A 27800-nucleotide genomic window follows, 5' to 3' on the forward strand; every position below is an offset into this window, starting at 1 on the left:
TAGTGGCTAACTTGGTTCTCTGTGTAAGTAGTTTCAAGAGGAACTTAGTCAGCCACAATATAACGAATACATATCAGGCCGTCATAACATGTCAGAACTTTCCAAGACGACAGACTTCAAGTCTCTAGGCCTATCAAAATGGCTTACGGAATCTCTGAAGGCCATGAAAATTACTCAGCCTACCGCCATTCAAAAGGCTTGCATTCCTAAAATTCTGGAGGGAAGAGACTGTATTGGTGGTGCTAAGACGGGTTCTGGTAAGACCATTGCATTTGCAGGACCTATGCTGACCAAATGGTCCGAGGACCCATGCGGGATGTTTGGGGTGGTCTTGACCCCCACCAGAGAACTGGCCATGCAAATAGCTGAACAGTTTACTGCACTTGGTAGCAGCATGAACATAAGAGTATCCGTTGTAGTCGGTGGTGAAAGCATTATTCAACAGGCTTTGGCTTTGCAAAGAAAGCCACACTTCATCATCGCTACGCCCGGGCGTTTGGCACATCATATCATGAGTAGCGGGGAGGATACCGTAGGAGGGCTAATGAGAGCTAAATATTTAGTCCTGGATGAAGCTGATATTCTTCTAACCAGTACGTTTGCTGATCACTTGGCCACGTGTATAGGAGCCTTGCCTGCCAAGGATAAGAGACAAACCTTACTGTTCACTGCTACCATAACGGACCAGGTAAGGTCGTTGCAAGATGCGCCGGTGCAAGAGGGGAAACCTCCATTATTCGCGTACCAAGTGGAAAGCGTGGATAATGTGGCTATTCCATCAACACTGAAAACAGAGTATATCTTGGTCCCAGAACACGTCAAAGAAGCATATTTGTACCAATTATTAACATGTGAAGAATACGAAAACAAGACCGCCATAATATTTGTAAATAGAACTATGACTGCGGAGATCTTAAGGAGAACTTTGAAACAACTGGAAGTCAGGGTGGCATCGCTGCACTCTCAGATGCCTCAGCAGGAAAGAACAAATTCGTTGCATAGATTCCGTGCTAATGCCGCAAGAGTCCTGATCGCTACAGACGTGGCTTCCAGAGGTTTGGATATCCCAACCGTCGAGCTTGTAGTGAATTACGATATCCCCTCAGACCCAGATGTATTCATCCACAGATCAGGTCGTACTGCGCGTGCCGGTAGAAATGGTGACGCTATATCTTTTGTCACGCAGAGAGACGTTTCCAGAATACAGGCCATCGAAGACCGTATCAACAAGAAGATGACAGAGACAAACAAGGTTCATGACACGGCCGTTATAAGAAAAGCCCTAACTAAAGTAACCAAGGCGAAGAGAGAATCGCTGATGGCAATGCAAAAGGAAAATTTCGGTGAAAGAAAAAGGCTTCAAAAGCAGAAGCATATCGACAGCAAAAGTATGCGCTCTTGAACCAGTTAATAGACTCTAAATATACACATATCATACACACAGACACACCTGGATATTTCTTATCGAAACAACTTATAGACGTACGTGGAAGATATTTTCAATAGTAATACCTTTTACTGACACTATTACATAACAACATTCGGCGGGTAATGATTTTTTCTTCTTTTTTCTTTTTTCTTTATGTATTTGGAAAATTTTTTGAAGCTCATCGCATCGGAAAGAAAAAATAGTAGAGTGGAATTGGTTTTAGACCATGATTGAAAACTCTTCGTGATATTCTTTTATATATTTTTCGTAGTGGTGCTTAATATATAGCTCGAATTTTTAGTATCTAAGTAAACCATAAGGAGGTCACTAAGAAAAGAATGGAGTTTGCACCTATCGATCAACACCAGCATCAAAATGCTGCTACGCTTCTATGTTGTAACTGTGGTACCCCGATTGATGGTTCCACCGGGTTGGTTATGTGTTACGACTGTATCAAACTTACTGTAGACATAACACAAGGTATCCCAAGAGAAGCTAACATTTCCTTTTGTAGAAACTGTGAAAGGTTTTTGCAACCACCTGGTCAATGGATTAGAGCAGAATTAGAATCCAGAGAGTTATTGGCCATTTGTTTGCGCCGTTTGAAGGGTTTGACTAAGGTCAGATTGGTGGATGCATCGTTCATTTGGACGGAACCTCATTCCAGACGTATCAGAGTCAAGCTCACCGTGCAGGGAGAAGCTATGACGAATACTATTATTCAACAGATCTTTGAAGTGGAATACGTTGTCATCGCTATGCAATGCCCAGACTGTGCCAGGTCCTACACTACAAATACTTGGAGAGCCACTGTTCAAATTAGACAAAAAGTGCCTCACAAGAGGACATTTTTGTTCTTGGAACAACTGATTCTAAAGCACAACGCGCATGTGGATACCATTTCCATCAGTGAAGCTAGAGATGGGTTGGATTTCTTCTACGCTCAAAAGAACCACGCAGTTAAAATGATCGATTTTCTGAACGCTGTTGTTCCAATCAAACATAAAAAGTCAGAAGAACTTATTTCCCAGGACACCCATACTGGCGCATCTACTTATAAATTTTCATATTCTGTGGAGATTGTCCCCATCTGTAAAGATGACTTGGTGGTTTTACCAAAAAAATTGGCTAAATCCATGAGTGACATTTCTCAGTTTGTTCTATGTTCTAAAATCTCCAACACTGTCCAGTTCATGGACCCAACTACTTTACAAATCGCAGACCTATCGCCATCGGTGTACTGGAGGACACCGTTCAATGCCTTGGCAGACGTCACCCAATTAGTGGAGTTCATTGTTCTGGACGTGGACTCTACAGGAATAAGTAGAGGCAATCGTGTCTTGGCTGATATAACTATTGCCAGAACTTCAGATTTGGGTGTCAATGACCAAGTTTACTATACCAGATCTCATCTTGGTGGTATTTGTCATGCAGGTGACAGTGTTATGGGTTATTTCGTCGCAAATTCGAACTACAATTCGGATCTGTTTGATGGTTTAAATATCGACTATGTGCCTGATGTGGTTCTTGTGAAGAAGTTGTACCAAAGAAAGAGTAAGAAAAGTAGACACTGGAAGTTGAAGAGAATGGCTAAGGAACACAAGGATATTGATGCATCTCTAGATTACAGTTCGAGAGCCCAAAAGCAAGAAATGGAACGTGCCGAAAAGGATTACGAGTTATTCTTACAGGAATTGGAAGAAGATGCCGAATTGAGACAAAGTGTTAATCTATATAAAAACCGTGTTGCGGATGCTCCTACTGAAGAACATGAAATGGATGAAGATGAGGACGAAGATGCTCCACAGATCAATATCGATGAACTACTCGACGAATTGGATGTAATGACTCTGGATGATGGAGCCGAGAGTGCACCTGTAGAAACCCAGGAATAAGAAAAATGAAAGAGAGGAAAAGAATGATATATATATATACTTACCAAATACTAGCATTTCAATTTATCTGTATACATGTATAGGTGCAAAATGTATTCTATGGAATGATAAGCGGCATATATTGGGTGGCGATTACATAACTTGAGGATTTTCATCTGCAGAACCCTATTTCACGTTGTTTTTATCTATTACTTTCTTTATTGGCGTATCTACTTTTGGTCACATCTTTTTCCGTTCAGTTCTTCTGCAAAATAAAAATTTAAGGGAATCGTCATTTTACAATTGTAATAGATAAAGAAAACGGATAATTCGTCAGTGGAAGAGGATAATTAAGGAATGAAATGTCGTCAGAAAAAGTTTTGAATTATACGGCACCCTTTAAATCATTTTTGGATACTTCTTTCTTCCAGGAACTATCGAGACTGAAGCTCGATGTTTTGAAATTGGATTCAACGTTTCAGCCACTTGTTGTGAATTTGGACCTTCGTAATATTCCAAAATCTGCAGATCAAGTTCCACTATTCTTGACTAGCCGAGGCTTCGAAGAGAACAATAACAGATCTGACAATGAAGTACCTGTACGGGGTAAAATTCTCAACTTTAATGTATTAGATGACTTTAGGAAATTGGACAAACAACATTTTTTGCGCCAAAGAGCCTTAGAGTGCTGGGAAGATGGATTAAGGGATATCAATAACTGTGTTTCCTTTGCAATCATTAGTTTTGCTGACTTAAAAAAATATAGATTTTACTATTGGTTAGGTGTTCCTTGTTTCCAAAGACCTTCTTCAACAGTTGTACATGTGCGGTCAGAGCCAAGTTCAGCATATATCTGCACGAAATATCAAGATTGGTTTGATGCCAATTATTCAAAATGGGTGTGTATACTGAATGAAAATGAAGACATAGTAAACTATGACAAACATATTATCGGAAAAACTAAAGTTCTGGCAGTGAGAGATACAAGTACGGTGGAAAATGTCCCTTCTGCTCTAACGAAAAACTTCCTAAGTGTGTTACGGCATGATGTCCCTGACTTGACAGATTTCAAATTGTTAATTATTCGACAAAAAGGAGGAAGTTTTGCGTTAAAAGTTACCTTTGTTTCCAGTGATTCGCAATCATCACCAAGTAACCCAGATATGAAAGTTTCTGGATGGGAAAAAAATATGCAAGGAAAGCTGGCGCCACGTGTTGTTGATCTGGGCTCTTTGCTGGATCCATTGAAGATTGCTGATCAATCTGTGGATTTAAATCTAAAGCTAATGAAGTGGAGAATTGTTCCTGACTTGAATTTAGATGTCATCAGTAATACAAAAGCACTGTTACTAGGTGCTGGTACATTAGGTTGCTACGTTTCACGTGCATTAATGGCATGGGGCGTTAGAAAAGTTACGTTTGTGGATAGTGGTACAGTTTCATATTCAAATCCTGTTAGACAGGCATTGTATAATTTTGATGACTGTGGGAAACCAAAGGCAGAGATTGCGGCTTCTTCTTTGAAAAAAATATTTCCCTTAATGGATGCTTCAGGTGTGACATTAAGTATCCCTATGGTTGGTCATAAATTAGTTAACGAGGAGAGTCAACATGGGGATTTTAAGAGGTTAAGAGCTTTGATAAAAGGGCACGACGTTATTTTCCTTTTGGTGGATTCCCGAGAAAGTAGATGGTTACCGTCATTATTGGGCAACATGGAAAATAAAATCGTCATCAATGCTGCTTTGGGGTTCGATAGTTATTTGGTTATGAGGCATGGCAATAGATATGAACACCTTTCAAAACAACTTGGTTGTTACTTCTGCCATGATGTAGTGGCACCAACTGACAGCTTGACTGATAGGACTTTAGATCAAATGTGTACGGTAACTAGGCCAGGCGTTGCGATGGTGGCTTCTTCTTTGGCAGTTGAATTGATGGCTTCATTGCTACAAATTAAAAGCGCAGCTTCAGGAACATCTGTGTTGGGAGAAATACCTCATCAAATACGTGGGTTTTTGCATAATTTTTCTACTTTGAAATTAGAAACTCCAGCATATGAGCATTGTCCAGCATGCAGCCCCAAAGTGATCGAAGCCTTCACTGAGTTAGGCTGGGAATTTGTAAAGAAAGCATTGGAAAACCCATTGTATCTCGAGGAAATTAGCGGATTATCACTTATAAAGCAAGAAGTTGAACTATTAGGTAATGATGTTTTTGAATGGGAAGGTAATGAATCTGATGAAATAGTCTGAAATTTTGCATGAGATAGCATATACATATATATTGGAAGTATTATAAACGGCTAATTTTTTGTAGCTAACTTGACAAGCTCTTAAAATTAAATATTTATATTCAAAGAAAGTCATTAAAGTAGCAAAACTTTTTGGTTTTGAAGTACAACATTCATAATCATATAATCAATAGAAAGTTTGTTCACCTCTGGCATCAAAACATAAATATACAACTTTTCAATAAGCTCTTAATAAAAATCATAGTATGCAAAAATAGGTACGAAAATGCTGGTGTTGTTACACATGATGCTATCACTTTTTTGTAAATAAACGACTACTAGTCCTTATATAATCACGCAAAATATCAACGTTTAATGTCAATTTCTTTCCTTCGTTAATCTAACAACTTTTAAGGCGAGAAAATTCAATTATATCAACATGTGAGAGAATATAAACAAATTTCAAACGTTCAAAAGTCGCTGCGTTAACTGAATATTAAAGAATCTCGTTTTAATAACAACTATATGCCGACATAAATAAATGTTGATATTACCCTTCGTTGTCACGTAATCCGCGGAACAACAAAAAACGCCAAAAGTGAAGGATAGAAATGTAAACAAAGAGAGCTATTTCAAAAGATCATCCGAAATAGGTACCAGTTACGACGTTTATTAATAAACGCACATAGTTCTTCTCCAAGGCATCATTATAGTCTCCTTTTCTATCCAAAAAGTAAATCGTTCCAAGATTTTTTTTTGTACACCTGTTGTTTGAAAGATGGAAATTAAAGAAGTGGATGACAGGGCCGAGCTACTGAGATATACCAACAATATTCCCTTACTCGGAAAGCTAGTAAACCACCAACCACTATGGAGTACCAATCCCAAGCTGAAGTCTTTTTCGCTAGAAAAACTATCAGCTCCCGATCAGAGACGTATACAAGAGGCATTGGTTGTGAAAGACCTTTTAAATGTCCTAATTGGACTTGAGGGAACATATATTAGATATTTCAATGACTACGAACCTAACAATCCGGAGACACCAGTAGAATTTAAGATTGCAAGGAAAATGGATCCTTCTTTCAAAACATTTAGTAGAAGAATTGTTAGGTATGGTAAGCAATACATGATATTAACAAAGGCATATGAAACATGGTCCGACGCAAGTTTTGGAATGGTTTTACAAAGATTCGGTTATGAAGTTAGAAAATTTTTAGAAGATGTCTACTTGAAAATCTTGGTAGAGAGACTTGAAAGAGATTTTAATAAAGTACCTTATTTTTCCATTAGGGAACTAGAACAAATCATTAATGAAACAGAAGTAACAAAACAAATGGAATTACTCTACAATATTTATGAAGAAATTTGCAAGGAAATAGAGGAAAGAAGGACGAACCAGTCCTCACAAGATGACTTCAATAATTTCATGGACAATATGAAAAATGAAAGCAGTTTGCATTTGAGATTGATTGTGGCATTCGACACAACGGTGTATCCAGTTCCCAAAGGTGGCGCCATATTGAAAATCTTCCAGCAAAAGATACTGGAAAATTTGGGCGATAGATCAAGTGTAGTATTCCTCAAGAAGCTATTGAACAACATAAGCCAGGACTATTGTACGATGTTGTATGAATGGTTAACACAGGGTCTCTTAAACGATCCTTATCAAGAATTCATGACTTATGATGATTTAGAAGGTAAAACGGATAATATATTTGACGCAAGAGACAGAGCGTGGGATACACAGTACTACATCAGAAAAGATGTTTTATTGCGGGACTGTGACTCAGAAGAGGATAAGAATCTACTTTTCAAAATTTTAAGAACTGGTATTTTACTCAAAGTGGTACGAGCCAGCCTACAAATACCCACTATACCTTCCAATAGCAGTGATATAGTCATTAAAGAGATTCGTGATTTTGCTGAGTTAATGGAGGGTACCAATCTTGAACTGTATGTGGATGAATGCTACAACAGAGCTAATGAAATATTCTTGAAACTATTTTTTCAAGGTTACGATTTGGTTACAGTCTTGAAGCAGTTGCAAAAAATATTTCTTGGTTACCAATATGGCCATAACATACTAAAGTTTGTGACCAAAAATATGGGTGAACTTACTAAGCATTACAAAAACAATAACGGCGCAAGCCATGACAAACTACAACAGAATTTCGAGTTAGATAGGCAATCGCAACGCCCTAACAATTTAATGAGACAACTTCTGACCGTACAGTTCGATGCAGAGGCACTTCCGCAGGTCTTATCACATTATCTCCAGATTTATCCAAAAATACCTGAAAATAATTCAATAAGGGACGACAGTGATCCGTTGATGCAGGCAAATAATTTCAAGAATATGAATGCCATTCTTTTTGACGAACTAAGTAAAGGAAGAACTGGCGCCAATTATGGGCCCAATCCAGAGCTATATATGCCCAGAAGTGCAATTTATCATATGAGGTTTGATATCAACATACCATACCCATTGAATATCATTATCAGTAGGACGTGCATGATAAAATACCAAATTATTTCGCGCTACCAACTTGTTCTACAATATCACTCAAGACTGCTAGATGACACTTGGATGGATTTGAAAAAAAATTATAGTTGGAAGTATAGGGGTTATTCACGTACTGTGAAACGAGGGATCATAAGAACTACGAGGGTCCTGCACGGCAAAATGAATCACTTCATCAAGGCGCTAATGGAATACTTCAATCAAAACGTGATCGACAAGGAAGTGAAGCTACTGGAAAAGTGCTACAAGAATCCTACCCTTGCTGTTGATATCCAGAACGAGCTAGAGGGCGGATTAACAAACATTATGACAAACCGCTGCTTGTCCGATTTGATTCCGCTACAGTTACAGATATTCGATGTTATATACAAGTTTTGCAAGTTCATTAAATCTATGAAAGCAAAATTATGTCATCTGGATCCCATACTTTACGAGAAACATAAAAACTTGATGATAAAATCACTAAACGAAGAACATCCTGCAAGCAACGATGGCCGAGAAAATGGCGGTTACCAAGAGGATGCTGCCTTAGAACTAATTCAAAAACTGGTGGAGTACATCAGCAACGCTTCCAAAAATTTTGACAAGTGTCTGATTAGTTTCGTGGAAGAGTTGAATACTGAGAATTTCGATTTTTACGATAGTTCAAGTGCCGATGCTGCAGGTATAGAGAGGGTTCTTTTCTCCATAACGCCATTTCATTCAGCACCAGCTTCGTCCCGAAAATGAAACGCGGCGTAATGTCACTAATGACGTGTGTTTGGCTGAGAAAGTGGAATCCCGCTTCCAAATTGGCATCCACTAATTGGTACATCTGAACACCGCACGCTCTTTATCTCGAAGCCAGCTTTTGTCGACTTTCTCAAATGCAGAGTTCAAGAAAATTGGAATTGGTACCATGTCAGCATACGCACTACTAGGGTGGTTTTTTGGTTGTATTGATCATTTGATTCAGCGTGGTTCACCAATTTTTTCTTTCTCCATTACTTTCTGGCTTCGATCATATTATCACTTGGATTTTTGTCGAAGGTTGTAGAATTGTATGTGACAAGTGGCACGAAGCATATATAAAAAAAAGTATTATCTTCTTTCCAGGGCTAGTTGTTAAAAACGTATTTATACCTAACACAATTGTAATTAATTCTAATTTGCAACTTCTCTTCTTTTTCTTACATATTTTGTTTTATTCTACCTTTTCTTATTCTTCTTTCATAACACCAAGCAACTAATACTATATCATACAATAATAATGGCTGTCTCTAAAGTTTACGCTAGATCCGTCTACGACTCCCGTGGTAACCCAACCGTCGAAGTCGAATTAACCACTGAAAACGGTGTTTTCAGATCCATCGTTCCATCTGGTGCCTCCACCGGTATCCACGAAGCTTTGGAAATGAGAGATGAAGACAAATCCAAGTGGATGGGTAAGGGTGTCATGAACGCTGTCAACAACGTCAACAACGTTATTGCTGCTGCTTTCGTCAAGGCCAACCTAGATGTCAAGAACCAAAAGGCTGTCGATGACTTCTTGTTGTCTTTGGACGGTACCGCTAACAAGTCCAAGTTGGGTGCTAACGCTATCTTGGGTGTCTCCATGGCCGCTGCTAGAGCCGCTGCCGCTGAAAAGAACGTCCCATTGTACCAACATTTGGCTGACTTGTCCAAGTCTAAGACTTCTCCATACGTTTTGCCAGTTCCATTCTTGAACGTTTTGAACGGTGGTTCCCACGCTGGTGGTGCTTTGGCTTTGCAAGAATTCATGATTGCTCCAACTGGTGCTAAGACCTTCGCTGAAGCCATGAGAATTGGTTCCGAAGTTTACCACAACTTGAAGTCTTTGACCAAGAAGAGATACGGTGCTTCTGCCGGTAACGTCGGTGACGAAGGTGGTGTTGCTCCAAACATTCAAACTGCTGAAGAAGCTTTGGACTTGATTGTTGACGCTATCAAGGCTGCTGGTCACGACGGTAAGGTCCAAATCGGTTTGGACTGTGCCTCCTCTGAATTTTTCAAGGACGGTAAGTACGACTTGGACTTCAAGAACCCAGATTCTGACAAATCCAAGTGGTTGTCTGGTGTCGAATTAGCTGACATGTACCACTCCTTGATGAAGAGATACCCAATTGTCTCCATCGAAGATCCATTTGCTGAAGATGACTGGGAAGCTTGGTCTCACTTCTTCAAGACCGCTGGTATTCAAATTGTTGCTGATGACTTGACTGTCACCAACCCAGCTAGAATTGCCACCGCCATTGAAAAGAAGGCTGCTGACGCTTTGTTGTTGAAGGTTAACCAAATCGGTACCTTGTCTGAATCCATCAAGGCTGCTCAAGACTCTTTCGCTGCCGGCTGGGGTGTCATGGTTTCCCACAGATCTGGTGAAACTGAAGACACTTTCATCGCTGACTTGGTTGTCGGTTTGAGAACTGGTCAAATCAAGACCGGTGCTCCAGCTAGATCCGAAAGATTGGCTAAGTTGAACCAATTGTTGAGAATCGAAGAAGAATTAGGTGACAACGCTGTCTTCGCTGGTGCCAACTTCCACCACGGTGACAAGTTGTAAAGTGCTTTTAACTAAGAATTATTAGTCTTTTCTACTTATTTTTTCATCATAGTTTAGAACACTTTATATTAACGAATAGTTTATGAATCTATTTAGGTTTAAAAATGATACAGTTTTATAAGTTATTGTCCTCTTAATTTCCGAAATGCTTTAATCGTTAATCGATGACAGCGTAGGGGAAAAAAAAAAAGGTGCACACGGCGGGACTTCCTGAAGTACGTTCTTTTTGAATTTCCTATATGCAAGATAAGGAAGCTTGGAAAAGGAGTACTTAGATACTATAAATCGACATGACAACAACTTCATTTGTCGGCGACACGAAAAAGGTACGGAGCCCAACGCACATGATGGAAGCAAGCACAGGCCACGATCACGATGGCATGCACATGGGAGACGGAGACGATACGTGCTCTATGAACATGCTATTCTCATGGTCATACAAAAACACTTGTATTGTCTTTGAATGGTGGCATATCAAGACCTTGCCTGGGCTAATTTTAAGTTGTTTAGCAATTTTTGGGATGGCATATCTTTACGAGTATCTAAAATACTGCATCCATAAAAAACAATTGTCGCAGAGAGCATTGCTGCCTAATCGTTCTCAAGTTAAGATTAATCAAGCCGACAAAGTTTCCAATAGCATTCTATATGGCCTACAAGTTGGATTTTCGTTTATGCTGATGCTTGTGTTCATGACTTACAACGGCTGGTTGATGTTAGCTGTGGTATGTGGAGCAATATGGGGAAATTACAGTTGGAGTGCCTCGTACTATCCTGAGATAGATGACAGTTCGCTTGCCTGCCATTGAGATGGCAGCAAATCGAAGTTGATATAATAACATATATCGGTCTTCATTTTCTGCTGACTGTTTTTATCGTGCTGTCTTTTCACTTCATGCCCCCCACTTTTTCACAATTTCTACAATTTTAAACTACGTAAGCAGCGCATGTACATTATTTAGCACTTATACAATACTAGCCTTCGATGCAAGTTTAAATACCTTTCCCTTTTGTAAGATCACTTCTGAGCGCAACCTCAGTAGTCACGATAGCTGAAGAAACTCATGTTATAAGCGCGCATTACAGAGATCATGGGGTGATGAAAGTATTCAATTTTTCTAATGAACTACCATTGATCATGCTATCTGCTGCTGTACTCTTTCGTCCATAGCCTGCCGCTACTTTTGTTCGTTTTTCCCGCAAATGCACTGAAAATCAAGCCAGCATGTTTTATGAGCACTCAAGTCCTTCGCATCTTCGTTTGCTACGACATGTCGAGTACTGGCTCAACATTTGAAGACGTATTCGATGCCGTCTTATCTATCTGTTCATTCAATACTCATTGATCTGTAACTTGCGTTCCTAATCACATGATATTACCTTTACACTGAAAGCGCCAGACACCTTTTTGCCGAAAAAAGCCATCATTCAAGATAACCTGTAGCCTCATATCGAGGATACATGCGACTGCAAAGATCACAATCAATTCAAAACGCCGTATTTAAATAAGCTACTATTCTTACAAAGATCGAAACTGAGCCTATCAAGGGAAGCCCGAGCAATAAATGAAAGACAACCAGGAATAATTAAGTATGACAGTGAATGACAAGAAAAGATTGGCTATTATAGGTGGGGGACCAGGGGGGTTGGCTGCTGCCAGAGTATTCTCACAAAGTCTCAATAATCTTGAAATAGAGATCTTTGTAAAGGATTACGACATTGGCGGTGTTTGGCACTATCCAGAACAAGAGAAGGATGGAAGGGTTATGTATGATCATTTGGAAACCAATATATCTAAAGAGCTAATGCAGTTTAGCGGGTTCCCCTTCGACGCAAGCGTCCCTTTATATCCCTCTAGGAAAAACATCTGGGAGTATCTGAAGGAATATTATAAAACGTTCGTAGCCAACAAAGATTGCATTACAATCCACTTCAGTACCGAGGTTACCCATTTGGAGAAAAGGGGTTCTCAGTGGAAAATAACTTACAAAAATGGGCTTGCGACGACCAAATCTGATTTTGATTTTGCTATTGTTGCCTCGGGCCACTATAGTGCGCCCAAATTTCCATCCAGCATCACGGGAATCGGTCAATGGTTCGATGATAAGAGCGCCATCCATTCCAAAAATTTCAAAAACTGCGAATTCGCCCGCGACAAAACGGTTATTGTAGTGGGGAATGGTAGTTCTGGTCAAGATATTGCCAACCAATTGACAACTGTTGCGAAGAAAGTTTATAATAGTATAAGGGAGGCTGCAAGCAATCAGCCAAAGGCGAAATTAATCGAGACCATTCCAACAATAAATGGTGCTGATCGGAGAAATAGTTCGGTAGCTTTATCTGATGGGAGAGTAATTCAAAATGTGGACTATATTGTTTTCGCTACGGGCTATTATTACAGCTTCCCCTTTATAGAGCCCTCCATTAGGTTGGACGTGTTAGGAGAAGGTGTCACTCACGATAGAAACTCGTCCGTCAACCTGCACAATCTATGGGAGCATATGATTTACGTGAAGGATCCCACATTATCTTTCATCCTAATCCCTCAATTGGTCATTCCCTTCCCACTGTCAGAACTCCAAGCTGCCATCATGGTAGAAGCATTTTGTAAGAACCTACCAATAGCAACAGAATTCGACTCTAGCATCTGCGGTGCCCATAATTTCCCAAAGGGCAAAGATCTCGAACACTATGCGGAGCTACAGGAAATTCTGAGCAGTATTCCACATAGAATCGGCCATTTTGATCCAGTGAAATGGGACGAGAGACTTACAGAACTAAGAAACACCAGTTACACAGACAAGGAGGAGAGAAATATGCTTCTTACTGAACACGCACAAACCCTAAGGGAAAAAAAAATACCGTACTTCCTCCCAGCGCCACATGCTTGACAAAAAAGTATGTATTTGTATAAAAAACCACATGTTGTGCCGCTAAAACTCTCCACTTTTGCTCATGTATATACCCTGTCACTGTTAAGGGAAGAAAATTCCTGCCTCAGCCTTTTTTTACCGACGTTGTAAATGATCCGGTCATATGTAACGTATATCGTACCATCTCTGTAAAATTGTACTTTCCTTTCTTTCGTACTTTAACGACTACTGATTTTCCGTTAACTTCCGTTCCGGCAATTGCAAACCTTAAACAAGGTTTCAAAAAGCAGCGCAGTTAAATCGCTTTCAAAAGACCGCAGTGTCCAGCGGCCACGCGATTTTCGTGACCGGGAAAGGAAACTCTCCCCCCGAATCTGGAAAATCAGCACAGGCGCGCTAGTACAAACCTCAATATGCTGCAGAGACGGTCCTTTTAAAGATCTCATTAACGTGCGAATCTATGGCAGCGAAAAAGAGGCGGTAGAAACCCATAATTTTGAGTTTTACTTTCTTGACCACTACTAGGTGATACATTAAGTGATAAGTTCGGATCATTTTCACACATGACTATGACTTCTAACCTTTACGTGTAAAAAAAAAGAATATACATTTTTTAGTCTGGCTATGGAACTTTAATTATTCTTCTAGCTTTTAAGCAATCTTTCTTTTTCTCGGTCGTATATTTTGAATTGAAAACGAAGAGGGAGAGGGACAAAGAAAAAAGGCAGACGCAGCTAAAGGTACAAGCAGAAAAGTCAAAAAGTGAGTAATTACTTAGTAAAACTTCATAATCAACGATTTTGTTTCTTCTTTATATTAAGGAGTAGGCGGGTAATTTATATACATTTACTGTCGGAGGCCGGCAATGTAGCGTTCTGTATTTATTTATATGGGTCAGTATTTTATGCGTACATTCTTGTAAGCCCTCCTTCAACAAATAAATGCCAAAGCGGAAAAAAAGGGAACTTTAACAATTAAGATAACAGTTCGAGCACTAGAAAAAGGAAAAAAAAGGGTACCGATCAATAAGTATAGCAATGCTAGGTATCGGCCCCACTTGCTACGGGTGCATTGACAACGAAGAGGATTTGGCCCTTGTTTTCCAGGGCGTTTTTGATGGAAATTTGAGATGCATCGAACGAAGGCCATATGAAGCAGAAAAAGCTAAATTGGTTGGCTCAGGAAACATTTTTGTTTTCAATGAAGAAAGATCCGGCATCAAGAGATGGACCGATGGGTTTTCTTGGTCTCCTTCGAGAATTTCAGGCAAGTTCCTCGTATATAGAGAGTATAACAAACTTGGTTCCACGCAAGATCCCTCACTGCATACTGTCCTCGATTATAACATCTTCGAGAGGTCTCATCAGAAATACGTTTACACTGGGTTACTAAAAAAAACATTCTCTTTGAAGTACTGCATAGATCCCACCGACGGCAGCAAGCTGGAAACATTTCACCTTGTTGCCTATTATAAGGAACAGGACATTCACCAAGGAAGTTTGAAAAGACCTTCGGAAAATCCTTTCTTTAATAAATTCCAACCTTCACAAAAACTTACAGACGCTTTGAAAAAAGTAGCTGTGGGGAATGGCAGATCCAATCCTACTAGAAGTAGTGAAAGAGACAGGGCCAAATTACAAAACACGGGAATGCGTCGGTCATTGTCATCCTCGTCGACCTATAATGATTTTGTAAAAAACAATGCCATTCCTCCACGAAATATTCCGACTAGAATGCCTTTTTTTGATGGCAGAGGTAAAATTCAGACACCTTCCAGCTTCAGAAACATCACCGAAGACCAGCACCAACGACAGCGGGAATACGCATTCCCAATGGAGAAACAGAACCAGCTACCTATTCCGTACGCACAGCACCCGCCGCAACCACTAGGCATCTATAGTGCTCGTTACCAACCTGGACTGAGACGCACGGTTTCACAGCCTGTGATCTTTTGTAGTAATTTTAACCCACCACAACAACAACAACCCATTGTAACATCTTGCGAAGGAAGGGGTGTGACGCCTCTTTCACTGGTGTATTCTTCTAAAAAATTTCATGCAATACCATACCAAAACTTGGACCCGTATTACTCAAGATCGGGCCCTGAATGCATTAGTCCTCCAGCTCCTATCCCTTCAAACATGATGCCACCTGTGCATTCCATATTGGTGCATGATTATTCACAACAAAAGATAATCACGAGTTCCAATGTCGCTCAGCCTCCCCATTCGACAACAGCCACATCTACCGCCACCAAGAACTCGGATGGAATATATATTTTACCAGCGCCTCGTATGAATGTCCCACCTCCAGCACAATACCCAATGACTCTTGCACGAAACAAAACGCACAATTCACCGCCATTTAGTAAAGACAGTGCTTCGACCGATCAGGACTACCATCCTCGCTACTCCAAATAGTAGACCCATTTCTTTTCGTGTATTTAACGGTCTCCCCAAAGTGTCGACTTATGTTCCATCAACATTTTCGATTGCGCGGGAGAGTACTCAATTGAATTTTTAATTTCGGGAAAGCCATATAAAACAGCGAACAAAACTTTTGCTCTTGTTATTCCTTATCTAGCAATTGTTGAATTTTGAAAAGCTGCCGCAAAACGGCCTGAGCTTTCAATTGCCTACATTGTGTAATATACTAATCAGCATACCACAAATTTGTAGCAGTAAAAGGTTTTCTAAAGAGGGAAGAAACAGGATAACTTGAAACTTGAGGTTACCTCTGACAATGGCAAAAAATCTGAATGAAACCAAAGCAGATGGAAATAATCTAGACCTCACACTCGAACACATGCGAAAGCCTACACTTCAGATTCACGGGTATCAACAATCCTGTTATCCCTATCCAAATTTTCATTCCGACCCACCTTGCAAAGCAGAAGGCCCTGCATGGCATATCTTCCGTATGTGATTTCTTTCATGAGATAACAGGTCACCTCCAGGAATCAAGGGATAACGGCGGTAGAGCGGATGCGTGGTAGAAGAAGCAATTGAAGTATGAGGGTTCTCGATGCTATGATTGTGTTTCTGTAACTGCTTCGCCGCGTATTTTGCGCGTACAGGAGAACAACGACTGAAACGAGAAAGCATGAAGTTATGCGAACCACTTTCCATAGCCATTGGTTACACAGATAAAGAGAAAATACTACTCAAAGAAAAAATGTTATGTATACCAATGTACGTGGTTGCCCCAACTTAATTAATGGTAGATTAGCCAAAAAAAATACTAAAACGCTTTGGTGCCATTCAATTATTTACCGACTACATATGCATAATTACGTAGACCTCAAGAAAGATGGCATCTTTCAAATCTGTTAATGGGAAAATACCTTCCTGATGAACCCTTTTGCGTATTTCTTGCAAAACTCTTATCGAGTCAAATTGAAGGAGTGCCGAAAAATAACAACTTGAATCCCGACGAAAGTCGAAGGAGAAAACTCAACGCTGCACTGTCTTCCATACACCAGGAGATGATTTCAGGTAGATTTTCCAGCTTCTTTCACCTAGCATATCTTGCTTTACCGACTAGATATATAGTGTCACATCCATTTCATGGCGCCGTCACCCTCCGGGAGGGTGACGACAAATGCGAGACGCTGCGGGAAAAAAAGACAACGGAAATATCAAGGAAAATTAAGCTTCCCGAGATAAAACACCGACGATGAAGATCTTCGCAAGGTTCGGTTAATTCTTGTACGCATCCACAACAGGTATATCATCCGGGCGTAGAGAGCTGGAAAAAAATCAGACAAGGTGTGAAGGACATGGATGGTGCTAGTTTTGCACAGCAAGACGAAGGCTCACAGCGAACTACCGAATTGTATTCGTGCGCACGCTGTAGAAAATTAAAGAAGAAGTGTGGTAAACAAATACCGACATGTGCAAATTGCGATAAAAATGGAGCACGCTGTTCCTATCCAGGTAGAGCTCCAAGGCGTACCAAGAAGGAGTTAGCGGACGCTATGCTTCGGGGAGAGTATGTCCCAGTGAAAAGAAACAAGAAAGCAGGCAAGAGTCCCTTAAGTAATCAGAGTATGACGGCCTCCTCTAGCTCAGCATCAACAAATGGCGGCGTAACGCCCGGGTTTTCACCTTATGAAAATGATGATCCGCACAGGATGAAACAGCTAAAACCGACAGACCCGATAAACCTTGTCATGGGAGCCAGTCCGAATTCTGGCGAAGGTGTCTCATCGCTGATTTCGGTGCTTACATCATTGAATGATAGCACCAATTCTTCCTCGCATTTATCTTCCAACGAAAACTCCATGGTCCCTTCTCGATCGCTGCCCGCCTCAGTGCAACAAGGTTCGACAACTGCGTCATTCGGAGGATATACCACGCCGTCGCCGGTTATTAGTGGGTCGGCGCTTACGAATGCCCAATCTGTACCACTAGAAAACAGCAATAACAACAGTGCCAACAACGATGACAACAGCAATGATATTGGCAATAATAGCAGTGCGCCACAACTTAACCTTAGCATGTATGCAAACCATCCCGTTTCCAATGGAAGATATGATTCTGTACCCGTCGATGCGTCCTCGATAGAATTTGAAACTTTGTCATGTTGCTTCAAGGGCGGTAGGACAACATCATGGGTCAAGGAAGATGGCTCGTTTAAATCAATCGATCGATCTCTGCTGGACAGGTTCATCGCTGCATACTTCAAGCACAATCATCGGTTATTCCCCATGATCGATAAAATAGCATTTTTAAACGATGCTTCCACAATCACAGATTTCGAAACATTGTGTGACAACAAGAACTACCCCGATAGCTTTGTCTTCAAAGTATATATGATAATGGCTATTGGCTGCACAACTCTGCAACGTGCTGGTATGGTTTCCCAGGACGAAGAATGTCTAAGTGAACATTTGGCATTTTTGGCCATGAAAAAATTCCGTAGCGTGATAATTCTGCAAGATATCGAAACGGTACGATGTCTGTTATTGTTGGGCATATATTCGTTTTTCGAGCCGAAGGGCTCTTCATCATGGACGATCAGTGGCATCATAATGAGATCGACCATAGGCTTAGGCCTTAATAGGGAATTGACTGCCAAAAAACTCAAGAGTATGTCGGCCATGGAGGCGGAAGCAAGGTATAGAGTATTTTGGAGCGCCTATTGTTTCGAAAGGCTGGTATGCACTTCGCTGGGGCGTATTTCTGGAATTGACGACGAAGACATCACTGTACCTCTACCGAGAGCGCTGTATGGAGATGAAAGGGATGACTTGGAGATGACTAAGCTGATGATATCATTGAGGAAGATGGGAGGCCGCATTTATAAACAAGTTCACTCCGTGAGTGCAGGACGACAAAAACTAACCATTGAACAAAAACAAGAAATCATAAGTGGATTGCGCAAGGAGCTAGATGATATTTACTCACGAGAGTCAGAAAGAAGGACGCTGAAGAATTCTCAGATGGATGAGGTCGAAAGGGGCAGCAGTTCTACCACCAATGTGATCTCTTTCCATAGTTCAAAGATTTGGTTAGCTATGAGGTACTCTCAATTGCAGATCTTACTATACAGACCATCTGCATTGATGCCGAAGCCGCCCATTGACTCATTATCTACATTGGGTGAGTTCTGTCTGCAGGCCTGGAAACACACTTACACACTTTACAAGAAGCGGCTGTTGCCCCTAAATTGGATTACTCTATTCAGAACATTAACCATTTGTAACACTATTTTGTACTGCCTTTGTCAATGGAGCATTGACCTAATCGAAAGTAAAATCGAAATTCAACAGTGTGTTGAGATACTAAGACATTTTGGCGAGCGATGGATCTTTGCCATGAAATGCGCTGACGTTTTCCAGAACATCAGTAACACAATCCTAGATATTAGCTTGAGCCATGGAAAAGTCCCTAATATGGACCAATTAACAAGAGAGTTATTCGGTGCCAGCGACTCGTACCAAGACATCTTGGACGAAAACAACGTTGACGTTTCCTGGGTCGATAAGCTCGTATGACATAGGTTCACCCAGTACATTTTCATTTCATCATATTTATTGTAACCACTCGAGAACAATGCATCCGCAAGGTATAAATCTTTGTCAGTTACGGTGTAACTCACATACGTATTATTTATGAAGCATAGATATTCTATAAAGTAACGTCAATTCTTATCTGAAGAAACGAGTTACGGGTAAATCCAGCCCAATCGCGCATCGTTTTACCACTGGGGCATTCACCTCAGAACAAAGACAGCGGAGCGTCTTGCCGTACTTTATTAGTAAGAGAGCTTGAAGATGACTAAGCGTTTGAAGATGACCAATGCTGTAGGACGTCAACATCAAATTCACGAGGAAAAAATATGTAATGGAACTTGTAAGTCAATACGCGGAGCAAAATCACCCAGTTCCTTGGGGCAGCATGAGATGGTCACCCTCCAAGACGCCAACAAACCCAAAAAAGACGCAAATTGCGACGAAAACATGGAGAAATTATTACGTAATAAAGTTCTGTGCTTCAGTATTACTCTAGTTCAACCTCAGATCCTATTCCATAGATTGTTACCCACGACTGGATAATCATTACCAAATAAATGAATATATGGCACGGAACGGAAGCGGCATGTTCGCCTCCGTTCGTGCGCTTAGTAAAGCAAAACGGAGAGAAGTCGGTGAGAGCTTCCCTTCTGAGTAAGAAATCGTCGCCATTGTTTGGCAGCCTTTCTTTTTCCATATTGTTCCAGCAGCGCGTTTCTTTTTGGGTACCTGAAACGTGCTTTCCTCGAGGTATCTTGGTCTCCTTCTTCCCTGGTGGTCTCCTAAAATATAAAAGGTCGAACAGATCTCCAATTGCAGGACTCCTTCATTCTTGTTTCGTAGCGTAAACTAGTATATAGACGAAGCAAAAAAACATCACACCGAATCCGAGCAAAATGTCATTTGTTAAAGATTTTAAGCCACAAGCCTTGAATGACACCAACCTTTTTAAACCAATCAAGATTGGTAACAATGAACTTCTACACCGTGCCGTTATTCCTCCATTGACTAGAATGAGGGCTCAGCACCCAGGCAACGTCCCAAACAAGGACTGGGCCGTTGAATACTACACCCAACGTGCTCAAAGACCTGGTACCTTGATCATCACTGAAGGTACTTTCATTTCCCCACAATCTGGTGGTTACGACAACGCTCCAGGTATCTGGTCTGAGGAACAAATGAAGGAATGGACCAAGATTTTCAAAGCTATCCATGAAAAGAAATCGTTCGCCTGGGTCCAATTATGGGTCCTGGGTTGGGCTGCTTTCCCAGACACCCTTGCCAGAGACGGTTTGCGTTACGATTCCGCTTCCGACAACGTCTACATGAGTGCTGAACAGGAAGAAAAGGCTAAGAAAGCCAACAACCCACAGCACAGTCTAACAAAGGACGAAATCAAGCAATACATCAAGGAGTACGTCCAGGCCGCAAAGAACTCTATTGCTGCCGGTGCTGATGGTGTTGAAATCCACAGTGCCAACGGCTACCTCTTGAACCAGTTCTTAGACCCTCATTCCAATAACAGAACCGACGAGTACGGTGGATCCATAGAGAACAGAGCTCGCTTCACCCTAGAGGTCGTTGATGCTATCGTCGAAGCCATTGGTCAAGAAAAAGTTGGTTTGAGATTATCCCCATACGGTGTTTTTAACAGTATGTCTGGTGGTGCTGAAACCGGCATTGTTGCTCAGTATGCCTACGTTTTGGGTGAATTAGAAAGGAGAGCTAACGCCGGCAAACGTTTGGCTTTCGTCCACCTGGTTGAACCTCGTGTCACTAACCCGTTCTTAGCTGAAGGTGAAGGTGCATACGATGGAGGTAGCAACCAGTTTGTTTACTCTATCTGGAAGGGTGCCATCATCAGGGCCGGTAACTATGCTCTGCACCCAGAAGTCGTTAGAGAGGAAGTAAAGGATCCAAGAACATTGATCGGTTATGGCAGATTCTTCATTTCTAACCCAGACTTGGTGGACCGTCTAGAAAAGGGTTTACCATTGAACAAATATGACAGAACAACTTTCTACTCAATGTCAGCCAAGGGCTACATTGACTATCCCACATACGAAGAAGCTCTCAAGCTCGGCTGGGACAAAAACTGACCAGGGTTAAGAACAGTTTTGCCGTATCCCGCTCTATATAATTAACGAATGAATATATTTAGGATTAATTATTTTTAATGAAATATTAACAGACTTTCTTCTTGGCGGGTGCGAGAGGTGTGTATGGAAGAAGGAAGTCACGTTTCTAAGTTTGTTATTTCATAAACATTCGTTCCAGGACAATGGAACAAATCCGCACATATAGAAGGCTGTTGATCACTTTACTCAAAGGCCCCGCCCGGCCAAAACTCTACCCACCTGTAAAACTCATATTTCTATCTCTACAAGAGAGAATATTTTCGAACTGTTCCTTAAACAAGACTCGACTATGGTTCCTCGCTTACTAGCATAACGGACTATGCGTGTTGCCAGGATATTATTATTTGTGGTGTTGAAATATGACGTAAATTATGGAACGAATAAAAGATCCAACTGTCATTTGGTAAAATCGTTGATTGGTTTAATAATTAGATCCGTTTTTCCTAAAATTTTTGGCCTCCGTAGTTCAGTGGTAGAAGACGTAAAGCCCGGCACTTGTATTGCAAAGATCGCTGGTTCAATTCTTCGGATGCATTTTTGAAACATTTTTTTTACTTGCCGTTTATTCCCCCCCCATCATTTCTAACTTTTTGATTTTTCTAGAGGCTAAGTAAGGGCATGGTGAAAGTTGAATCAAAATATATGGTTGGCAAACTAAGCGAAGGAAAGCAAGCGAGCGCATCTATCCGGGGGAACCATGCTATTAGAATTGATTTCTTATGTGGGGACCGTTTTAGGGTTTCTTTTCTTGACACTTTCAATTGCATCGGGTTTATACTATATTAGTGAACTAGTTGAAGAACATACAGAACCCACGAGACGATTTTTAACAAGGGCAATCTACGGTATAATTTTGACATTAGTACTACTACTGCTACTAGACCGCTTTCCATTTAAACTCACACTTTTCTCCATTGCATGTTACGTAGTGTACTATCAAAACCTAGAGAGCTTCCCCTTTATCTCGCTAACCAGCCCAACCTTTTTACTAAGTTGCGTATGTGTCGTCCTGAATCACTATTTCTGGTTCAAGTATTTCAATGACACAGAAGTCCCACCACAGTTCAAGTTTGATCCAAATTACATACCACGCAGACGTGCTAGTTTTGCTGAGGTGGCATCATTTTTCGGTATATGCGTTTGGTTCATACCATTTGCCTTGTTCGTTTCCCTATCAGCTGGTGATTACGTGTTACCAACGACTAGTGAGCAGCACATGGCTAAGAAGAATGATGATATTACGAACAACCAACCAAGATTACGTAAAAGAGCTGTTGGTTTGGCCCGCGTTGTCATCAACTCCGTAAGGAAGTACATATATTCTCTTGCTCGTGTGTTTGGTTACGAGATAGAACCTGACTTTGATAGATTGGCGGTTTAGAAATGATCTCTTTTTTTTTTTTTACGCGTATTTATTATTTCTATCAGAGTATTCAATATATATCATATGTAGTGCATTATAAGCTACTTTATACAAGAAAGAAAGAAGTTAAAATAAGTACTATTTCATTCAAATTAACTGATTACGGGGAAGAACCCTTTCTAAGTTTTCCATATTTTTGTTTTTTTTGTTGACGTTTGCAATTCTATCACGACTAAATAAACAAAAACATTGGCTAAGTTCTACTGGATTAATTGTTGTTATTGTGTGGAAGCAAAAACAATAAAGAAAAGCTGAAAAATTGTTATGGTAGCTGAAGAGCATGATAGAACGAACATCGGTTGCGATGGTTCTCAAAAGGCGAGCCAGCTCTCAATTAATCATGATTCTGTTAAACTTTTAGTAAGGAATACGTATTGGACTAAAGATTACATGACAGGTATCAAATTATTTATAAGACATATGAAGGGACAGAAGGATTTGTTGAGTAAAGATATTGCATTTTACAGTGATTTTTCCGACAAATTTTGGAAGCCATCGTTAAACAACCTACAAAAATTAGAACCCACTAATTCCATCAATAAACAGCTACTTGCATCCATGAGGGAACGCTTTAGTATTATATCCACCGACCAAATCGAGAGTGATTGTAAGATACCGTTACAAGAACTAAGAGATCATTCTGAAAGTTTCCTTCGTGAAGCAGAAAACGATTTGTCATCTCGGTATTCAGTTTACGCTAAAGATTTAATCAAAGTCAAAGAATCATTAAATGAGTGTGAAAAAAAAATTCGATACATATATAAGTTAAAGAAAGTCAAGACATCGATAAAAGATCCGCTTGATATTTCTAATGGCAAGAACGATGGCGATGGAACATCTGTATTCGGGCTGGAGTTTGCATGCGAATTCCCTTACGCCCTGGATGCTAGATTGAAATTTGATAATAGCGAACAGTTTATGTCATTTCTGTTGGACTTGAAGGGAAGTGTTAAAGTGGAAAAAAGTATGTTTCCTGTTCCCGGGTTGCCAAATGAAAGTTTTGAAGGTCAGTCGTTATTCAAGGAATTGAAGAAACTGGAGCCCAAACTAGACCTATCCTTGTTTAATATTGATAGAATGGGTAATGAATTTATTCATCTAGGTATAATAAAGGGGTACTTCCTGAGCTTTTATTCCAGTAAAAATTCGCGATTTGACCTTCAAAAATACTATTATTGGGATTGTGAGATCTTTAACAAGCATAAGATTATTTATGATGCCACTCCAAGGACTAAGAAAGCATACGGCGATCTAACACCAACTGATAATAAACATGAAGAGAACTTAAGTGTATCTTCCATCAAAACTTCCATATCTGATTGGATTCGCAAAGTTAGTCTTCAGGACGACGACGACGGTGATGTAACGGGGGGTGAAGATATAAACGAAAATGATTGGAAGAGCTTCAAGCAGCAATTAAGTTCATTACAGGATAATTTCTTTTCGAGATGTTGCCAGTTGGAGTATTCTAAAGTGCAATTAGAGAAAACCATCTACGACTATTGTAAAAACTATTCTAAAATGGACGACGAAATCAAGCAAAGTCTAGCGTTATCTAACAAGATTTTCCATCAAAGATGTGAACAATTTACCAAAAGGCCAGTGTGTTCTTCACGGGAAGAAGACCCGTGCCAGAAAAAGGACGACATAACAGGCTTTTTCCTTAGGGATAATGGCATACCGTTCCGAAAGTGGAACATCTTGGAGTTAAATGACCCAATGGATGCCTGCAAAGAAATCTCCATTAAACGTGAGAAGTTTTTTTGTGGTAGCGAAATATGCGATGACATGACTTTCACAGACACTTTAGAGACAATCAAGATTATACTGCGGCAGATTGAAAAAGAACCAAATGCTGGGAAAATCACACAAAGCTGGCACAATGATATTGATTTCATAAGGATCTCAAATTTGAAAAGAGATCTATTGGGGAAATTCAAAGAATCGAAAACTTTCCAAAATACAAACTCCATCATAACGGCCCAGTTCTTGGAAAAATCACACACCTACGTGACCAATGATTTCGTCGGACTCATCAAATTATGGCTATTAGAGCTACCTGATAGTCTAGTACCTTCAAGCCATTACGATATCTTGGTCAAAGCAGAAGAGCCGTTGATTCCCTTGTGTGAACAATTCTCAACGAGCTCCTTAAGATTCCTACACGAGTTAGCAAGACATTTTCAACTTCTCAACGCCGAGTCCTCACTCCCACCGCAAACCGTCCGCAACCTGTTTGTAGACTACAGTGATATAGACATCCCATTGGCGCACCACTTCATAAGAAGAACAGGCTTGCAGAGCCCAATGGACATCAAGATCTTGTCGCCAGCGCTATATACGTTTTTTATCAATCAAGACACACTAAAAACCTTGCAAAGGCTGGTCGATAACGACACTACCGCTACGCCAACGCCTACTGCCCTCACAGATCCACCCACCATAATCATAAAGGACACCGCTCCACTTTCATCTTCTACGTCTAACCCGCCACCAAATAACCACGATGGCCCATTCATCCCACGGCCTTTCAAAACTAGTTCTATTCCGACAACCCCAGAGAAACCTAGACGCAAGAGCGGCCTTTTCCTCCCCATCAACGTCAACGACCGCCCTTCTATATAACCCCATGCATGCTACATGCTTACCGAGTAAATCATATGCCTATATGTTCTTCCCTCGTGCCTCAGATTGCTGCTTTCTGCCTATTGTGGTTGTCGGTGTTACGCTACGGTGCCTCGGTGTTACGCGGTGCTTTGTCCTGGCTGTCCACGCGGTCTTGCCTTTGGGCTTGGTGGGCCTCGAGGCTGTATTATATAAATGGGTCTAATATTCGTTAAAGCAGTATGGTAAGATATTCCTTTGTGCTTGTTTCTTTTTCGCACATTATCCTTTTTTCCAGTGAGGCCCTTTATTACATAATAGAACAAGTAGCCTGAAACAAATACGCTTGTGTCGTCGCATTTACAAATAAACTCTTCCTATACAAAAACTACAAATAACATGTCTGCTGATTTCGGTTTGATTGGTTTGGCCGTCATGGGTCAAAACTTGATCTTAAACGCTGCTGACCATGGGTTCACCGTTTGTGCTTACAACAGAACTCAATCAAAGGTTGAGCATTTCTTAGCCAACGAAGCCAAGGGCAAGTCTATTATCGGTGCTACCTCCATCGAAGACTTCATCTCTAAGTTGAAGAGACCTAGAAAGGTCATGCTTTTGGTTAAGGCCGGAGCTCCAGTTGACGCTTTGATCAATAAAATCGTTCCACTTCTAGAAAAGGGTGACATCATCATTGATGGTGGTAACTCTCATTTCCCAGACACTAACAGACGCTACGAGGAATTGAAGAAGCATGGTATTCTTTTTGTCGGTTCCGGTGTCTCCGGTGGTGAAGAGGGTGCTCGTTACGGTCCTTCTTTGATGCCAGGTGGTTCCGAAGAAGCTTGGCCACACATCAAAAACATTTTCCAATCTATCTCTGCTAAGTCAGATGGTGAACCATGTTGTGAATGGGTTGGCCCAGCCGGTGCCGGTCACTACGTCAAGATGGTCCACAACGGTATCGAATACGGTGACATGCAATTGATTTGTGAAGCCTACGATATCATGAAGAGATTGGGTGGATTCACAGATAAGGAAATCAGCGAAGTCTTCACCAAATGGAACAAGGGTGTCTTGGACTCTTTCTTGGTTGAAATCACCAGGGATATTCTGAAGTTCGATGACGTCGACGGTAAGCCATTGGTTGAAAAAATCATGGATACTGCTGGTCAAAAAGGTACCGGTAAGTGGACTGCCATCAACGCTTTGGACTTGGGTATGCCAGTCACCTTGATCGGTGAAGCTGTGTTTGCCCGTTGTCTATCTGCTTTAAAAAGTGAGAGAATCAGAGCTTCCAAAGTCCTACCAGGCCCAGAAGTTCCAAAGGACCTCGTCAAAGACAGACAACAATTTGTCGATGACTTGGAACAAGCTTTGTATGCTTCCAAGATTATCTCCTACGCTCAAGGTTTCATGTTGATTCGTGAAGCAGCCGCTACTTACGGCTGGAAACTAAACAACCCTGCCATTGCCCTGATGTGGAGAGGTGGTTGTATCATCAGATCTGTTTTCTTAGCTGAAATCACAAAGGCTTACAAACAGGAACCAGACTTGGAAAACCTGTTGTTCAACAAGTTCTTCGCTGATGCTGTCACCAAGGCCCAATCCGGTTGGAGAAAGTCCATTGCATTGGCTACCACCTACGGTATCCCAACCCCAGCCTTTTCCACCGCTTTATCATTCTACGATGGGTACAGATCTGAAAGACTACCAGCCAACTTACTCCAAGCTCAACGTGATTACTTCGGTGCTCACACTTTCAGAGTCTTACCAGAATGTGCTTCCGACAACTTGCCCGTAGATAAGGATATCCACGTCAACTGGACTGGTCACGGTGGTAATGTTTCTTCCTCCACATACCAAGCTTAAGAGGAATCCACAATCTGAAGATAAACCAAAAAAAAATTAATAAAAGTAAATTATCATCATAATAATAATGATAATAACAACAGTAAATAAATCTAAATGAAATATAAATAGGATATGAAGTTATGTATTTTTCACAGTATTAAAATTTATAAATGAGTCTCTGAGAACCATCTCCATTTTTTTTTTTTGACGTGCGAAGAAGGATGAAAGAAGATCTTGCGACACAAAATAAACTAGATGGAAAAAAGATGTTTTGC

At 40.7% G+C, this 27800-nt stretch overlaps 13 protein-coding genes across 13 annotated transcripts; all 13 read left to right on the top strand.

Annotated features, from left to right (window-relative positions):
• Positions 1-88: 88 nt before the first annotated feature.
• DBP8 (ATP-dependent RNA helicase DBP8) lies at positions 89-1402 on the top strand (the record flags this gene model as incomplete). Its single annotated transcript, XM_056228555.1, has 1 exon — positions 89-1402. The coding sequence occupies one exon, from the start codon at positions 89-91 to the stop codon at positions 1400-1402; it is 1314 nt and encodes a 437-aa protein (XP_056088265.1).
• Positions 1403-1767: 365 nt separating this feature from the next.
• NMD3 (ribosome-binding protein NMD3) lies at positions 1768-3324 on the top strand (the record flags this gene model as incomplete). Its single annotated transcript, XM_056228556.1, has 1 exon — positions 1768-3324. The coding sequence occupies one exon, from the start codon at positions 1768-1770 to the stop codon at positions 3322-3324; it is 1557 nt and encodes a 518-aa protein (XP_056088266.1).
• Positions 3325-3665: 341 nt separating this feature from the next.
• Positions 3666-5558, top strand: ATG7 (Atg7p; the record flags this gene model as incomplete). Its single annotated transcript, XM_056228557.1, has 1 exon — positions 3666-5558. One exon carries the CDS (start codon positions 3666-3668, stop codon positions 5556-5558), a length of 1893 nt encoding a protein of 630 aa, XP_056088267.1.
• A 756-nt stretch (positions 5559-6314) lies between these two features.
• On the top strand, positions 6315-8786 carry SPC97 (gamma-tubulin-complex subunit SPC97; the record flags this gene model as incomplete). The annotated part of the gene is made up of 1 exon (XM_056228558.1): positions 6315-8786. One exon carries the CDS (start codon positions 6315-6317, stop codon positions 8784-8786), a length of 2472 nt encoding a protein of 823 aa, XP_056088268.1.
• A 520-nt stretch (positions 8787-9306) lies between these two features.
• On the top strand, positions 9307-10620 carry ENO2 (phosphopyruvate hydratase ENO2; the record flags this gene model as incomplete). The annotated part of the gene is made up of 1 exon (XM_056228560.1): positions 9307-10620. The coding sequence occupies one exon, from the start codon at positions 9307-9309 to the stop codon at positions 10618-10620; it is 1314 nt and encodes a 437-aa protein (XP_056088269.1).
• A 290-nt stretch (positions 10621-10910) lies between these two features.
• CTR2 (low-affinity Cu transporter) lies at positions 10911-11429 on the top strand (the record flags this gene model as incomplete). The annotated part of the gene is made up of 1 exon (XM_056228561.1): positions 10911-11429. One exon carries the CDS (start codon positions 10911-10913, stop codon positions 11427-11429), a length of 519 nt encoding a protein of 172 aa, XP_056088270.1.
• A 783-nt stretch (positions 11430-12212) lies between these two features.
• Positions 12213-13511, top strand: FMO1 (N,N-dimethylaniline monooxygenase; the record flags this gene model as incomplete). The annotated part of the gene is made up of 1 exon (XM_056228562.1): positions 12213-13511. One exon carries the CDS (start codon positions 12213-12215, stop codon positions 13509-13511), a length of 1299 nt encoding a protein of 432 aa, XP_056088271.1.
• A 1019-nt stretch (positions 13512-14530) lies between these two features.
• ROF1 (Rof1p) lies at positions 14531-15913 on the top strand (the record flags this gene model as incomplete). The annotated part of the gene is made up of 1 exon (XM_056228563.1): positions 14531-15913. One exon carries the CDS (start codon positions 14531-14533, stop codon positions 15911-15913), a length of 1383 nt encoding a protein of 460 aa, XP_056088272.1.
• Positions 15914-17271: 1358 nt separating this feature from the next.
• Positions 17272-19491, top strand: STB5 (Stb5p; the record flags this gene model as incomplete). The annotated part of the gene is made up of 1 exon (XM_056228564.1): positions 17272-19491. The coding sequence occupies one exon, from the start codon at positions 17272-17274 to the stop codon at positions 19489-19491; it is 2220 nt and encodes a 739-aa protein (XP_056088273.1).
• A 914-nt stretch (positions 19492-20405) lies between these two features.
• OYE2 (NADPH dehydrogenase) lies at positions 20406-21608 on the top strand (the record flags this gene model as incomplete). Its single annotated transcript, XM_056228565.1, has 1 exon — positions 20406-21608. One exon carries the CDS (start codon positions 20406-20408, stop codon positions 21606-21608), a length of 1203 nt encoding a protein of 400 aa, XP_056088274.1.
• Positions 21609-22344: 736 nt separating this feature from the next.
• On the top strand, positions 22345-23028 carry SVP26 (Svp26p; the record flags this gene model as incomplete). The annotated part of the gene is made up of 1 exon (XM_056228566.1): positions 22345-23028. One exon carries the CDS (start codon positions 22345-22347, stop codon positions 23026-23028), a length of 684 nt encoding a protein of 227 aa, XP_056088275.1.
• Positions 23029-23334: 306 nt separating this feature from the next.
• Positions 23335-25695, top strand: RGD3 (Rgd3p; the record flags this gene model as incomplete). The annotated part of the gene is made up of 1 exon (XM_056228567.1): positions 23335-25695. The coding sequence occupies one exon, from the start codon at positions 23335-23337 to the stop codon at positions 25693-25695; it is 2361 nt and encodes a 786-aa protein (XP_056088276.1).
• A 378-nt stretch (positions 25696-26073) lies between these two features.
• On the top strand, positions 26074-27543 carry GND1 (phosphogluconate dehydrogenase (decarboxylating) GND1; the record flags this gene model as incomplete). The annotated part of the gene is made up of 1 exon (XM_056228568.1): positions 26074-27543. The coding sequence occupies one exon, from the start codon at positions 26074-26076 to the stop codon at positions 27541-27543; it is 1470 nt and encodes a 489-aa protein (XP_056088277.1).
• Positions 27544-27800: the final 257 nt, after the last annotated feature.

This window comes from Saccharomyces kudriavzevii, assembly GCF_947243775.1.
Source record: "Saccharomyces kudriavzevii IFO 1802 strain IFO1802 genome assembly, chromosome: 8".
Classification (NCBI taxonomy): domain Eukaryota; kingdom Fungi; phylum Ascomycota; class Saccharomycetes; order Saccharomycetales; family Saccharomycetaceae; genus Saccharomyces; species Saccharomyces kudriavzevii.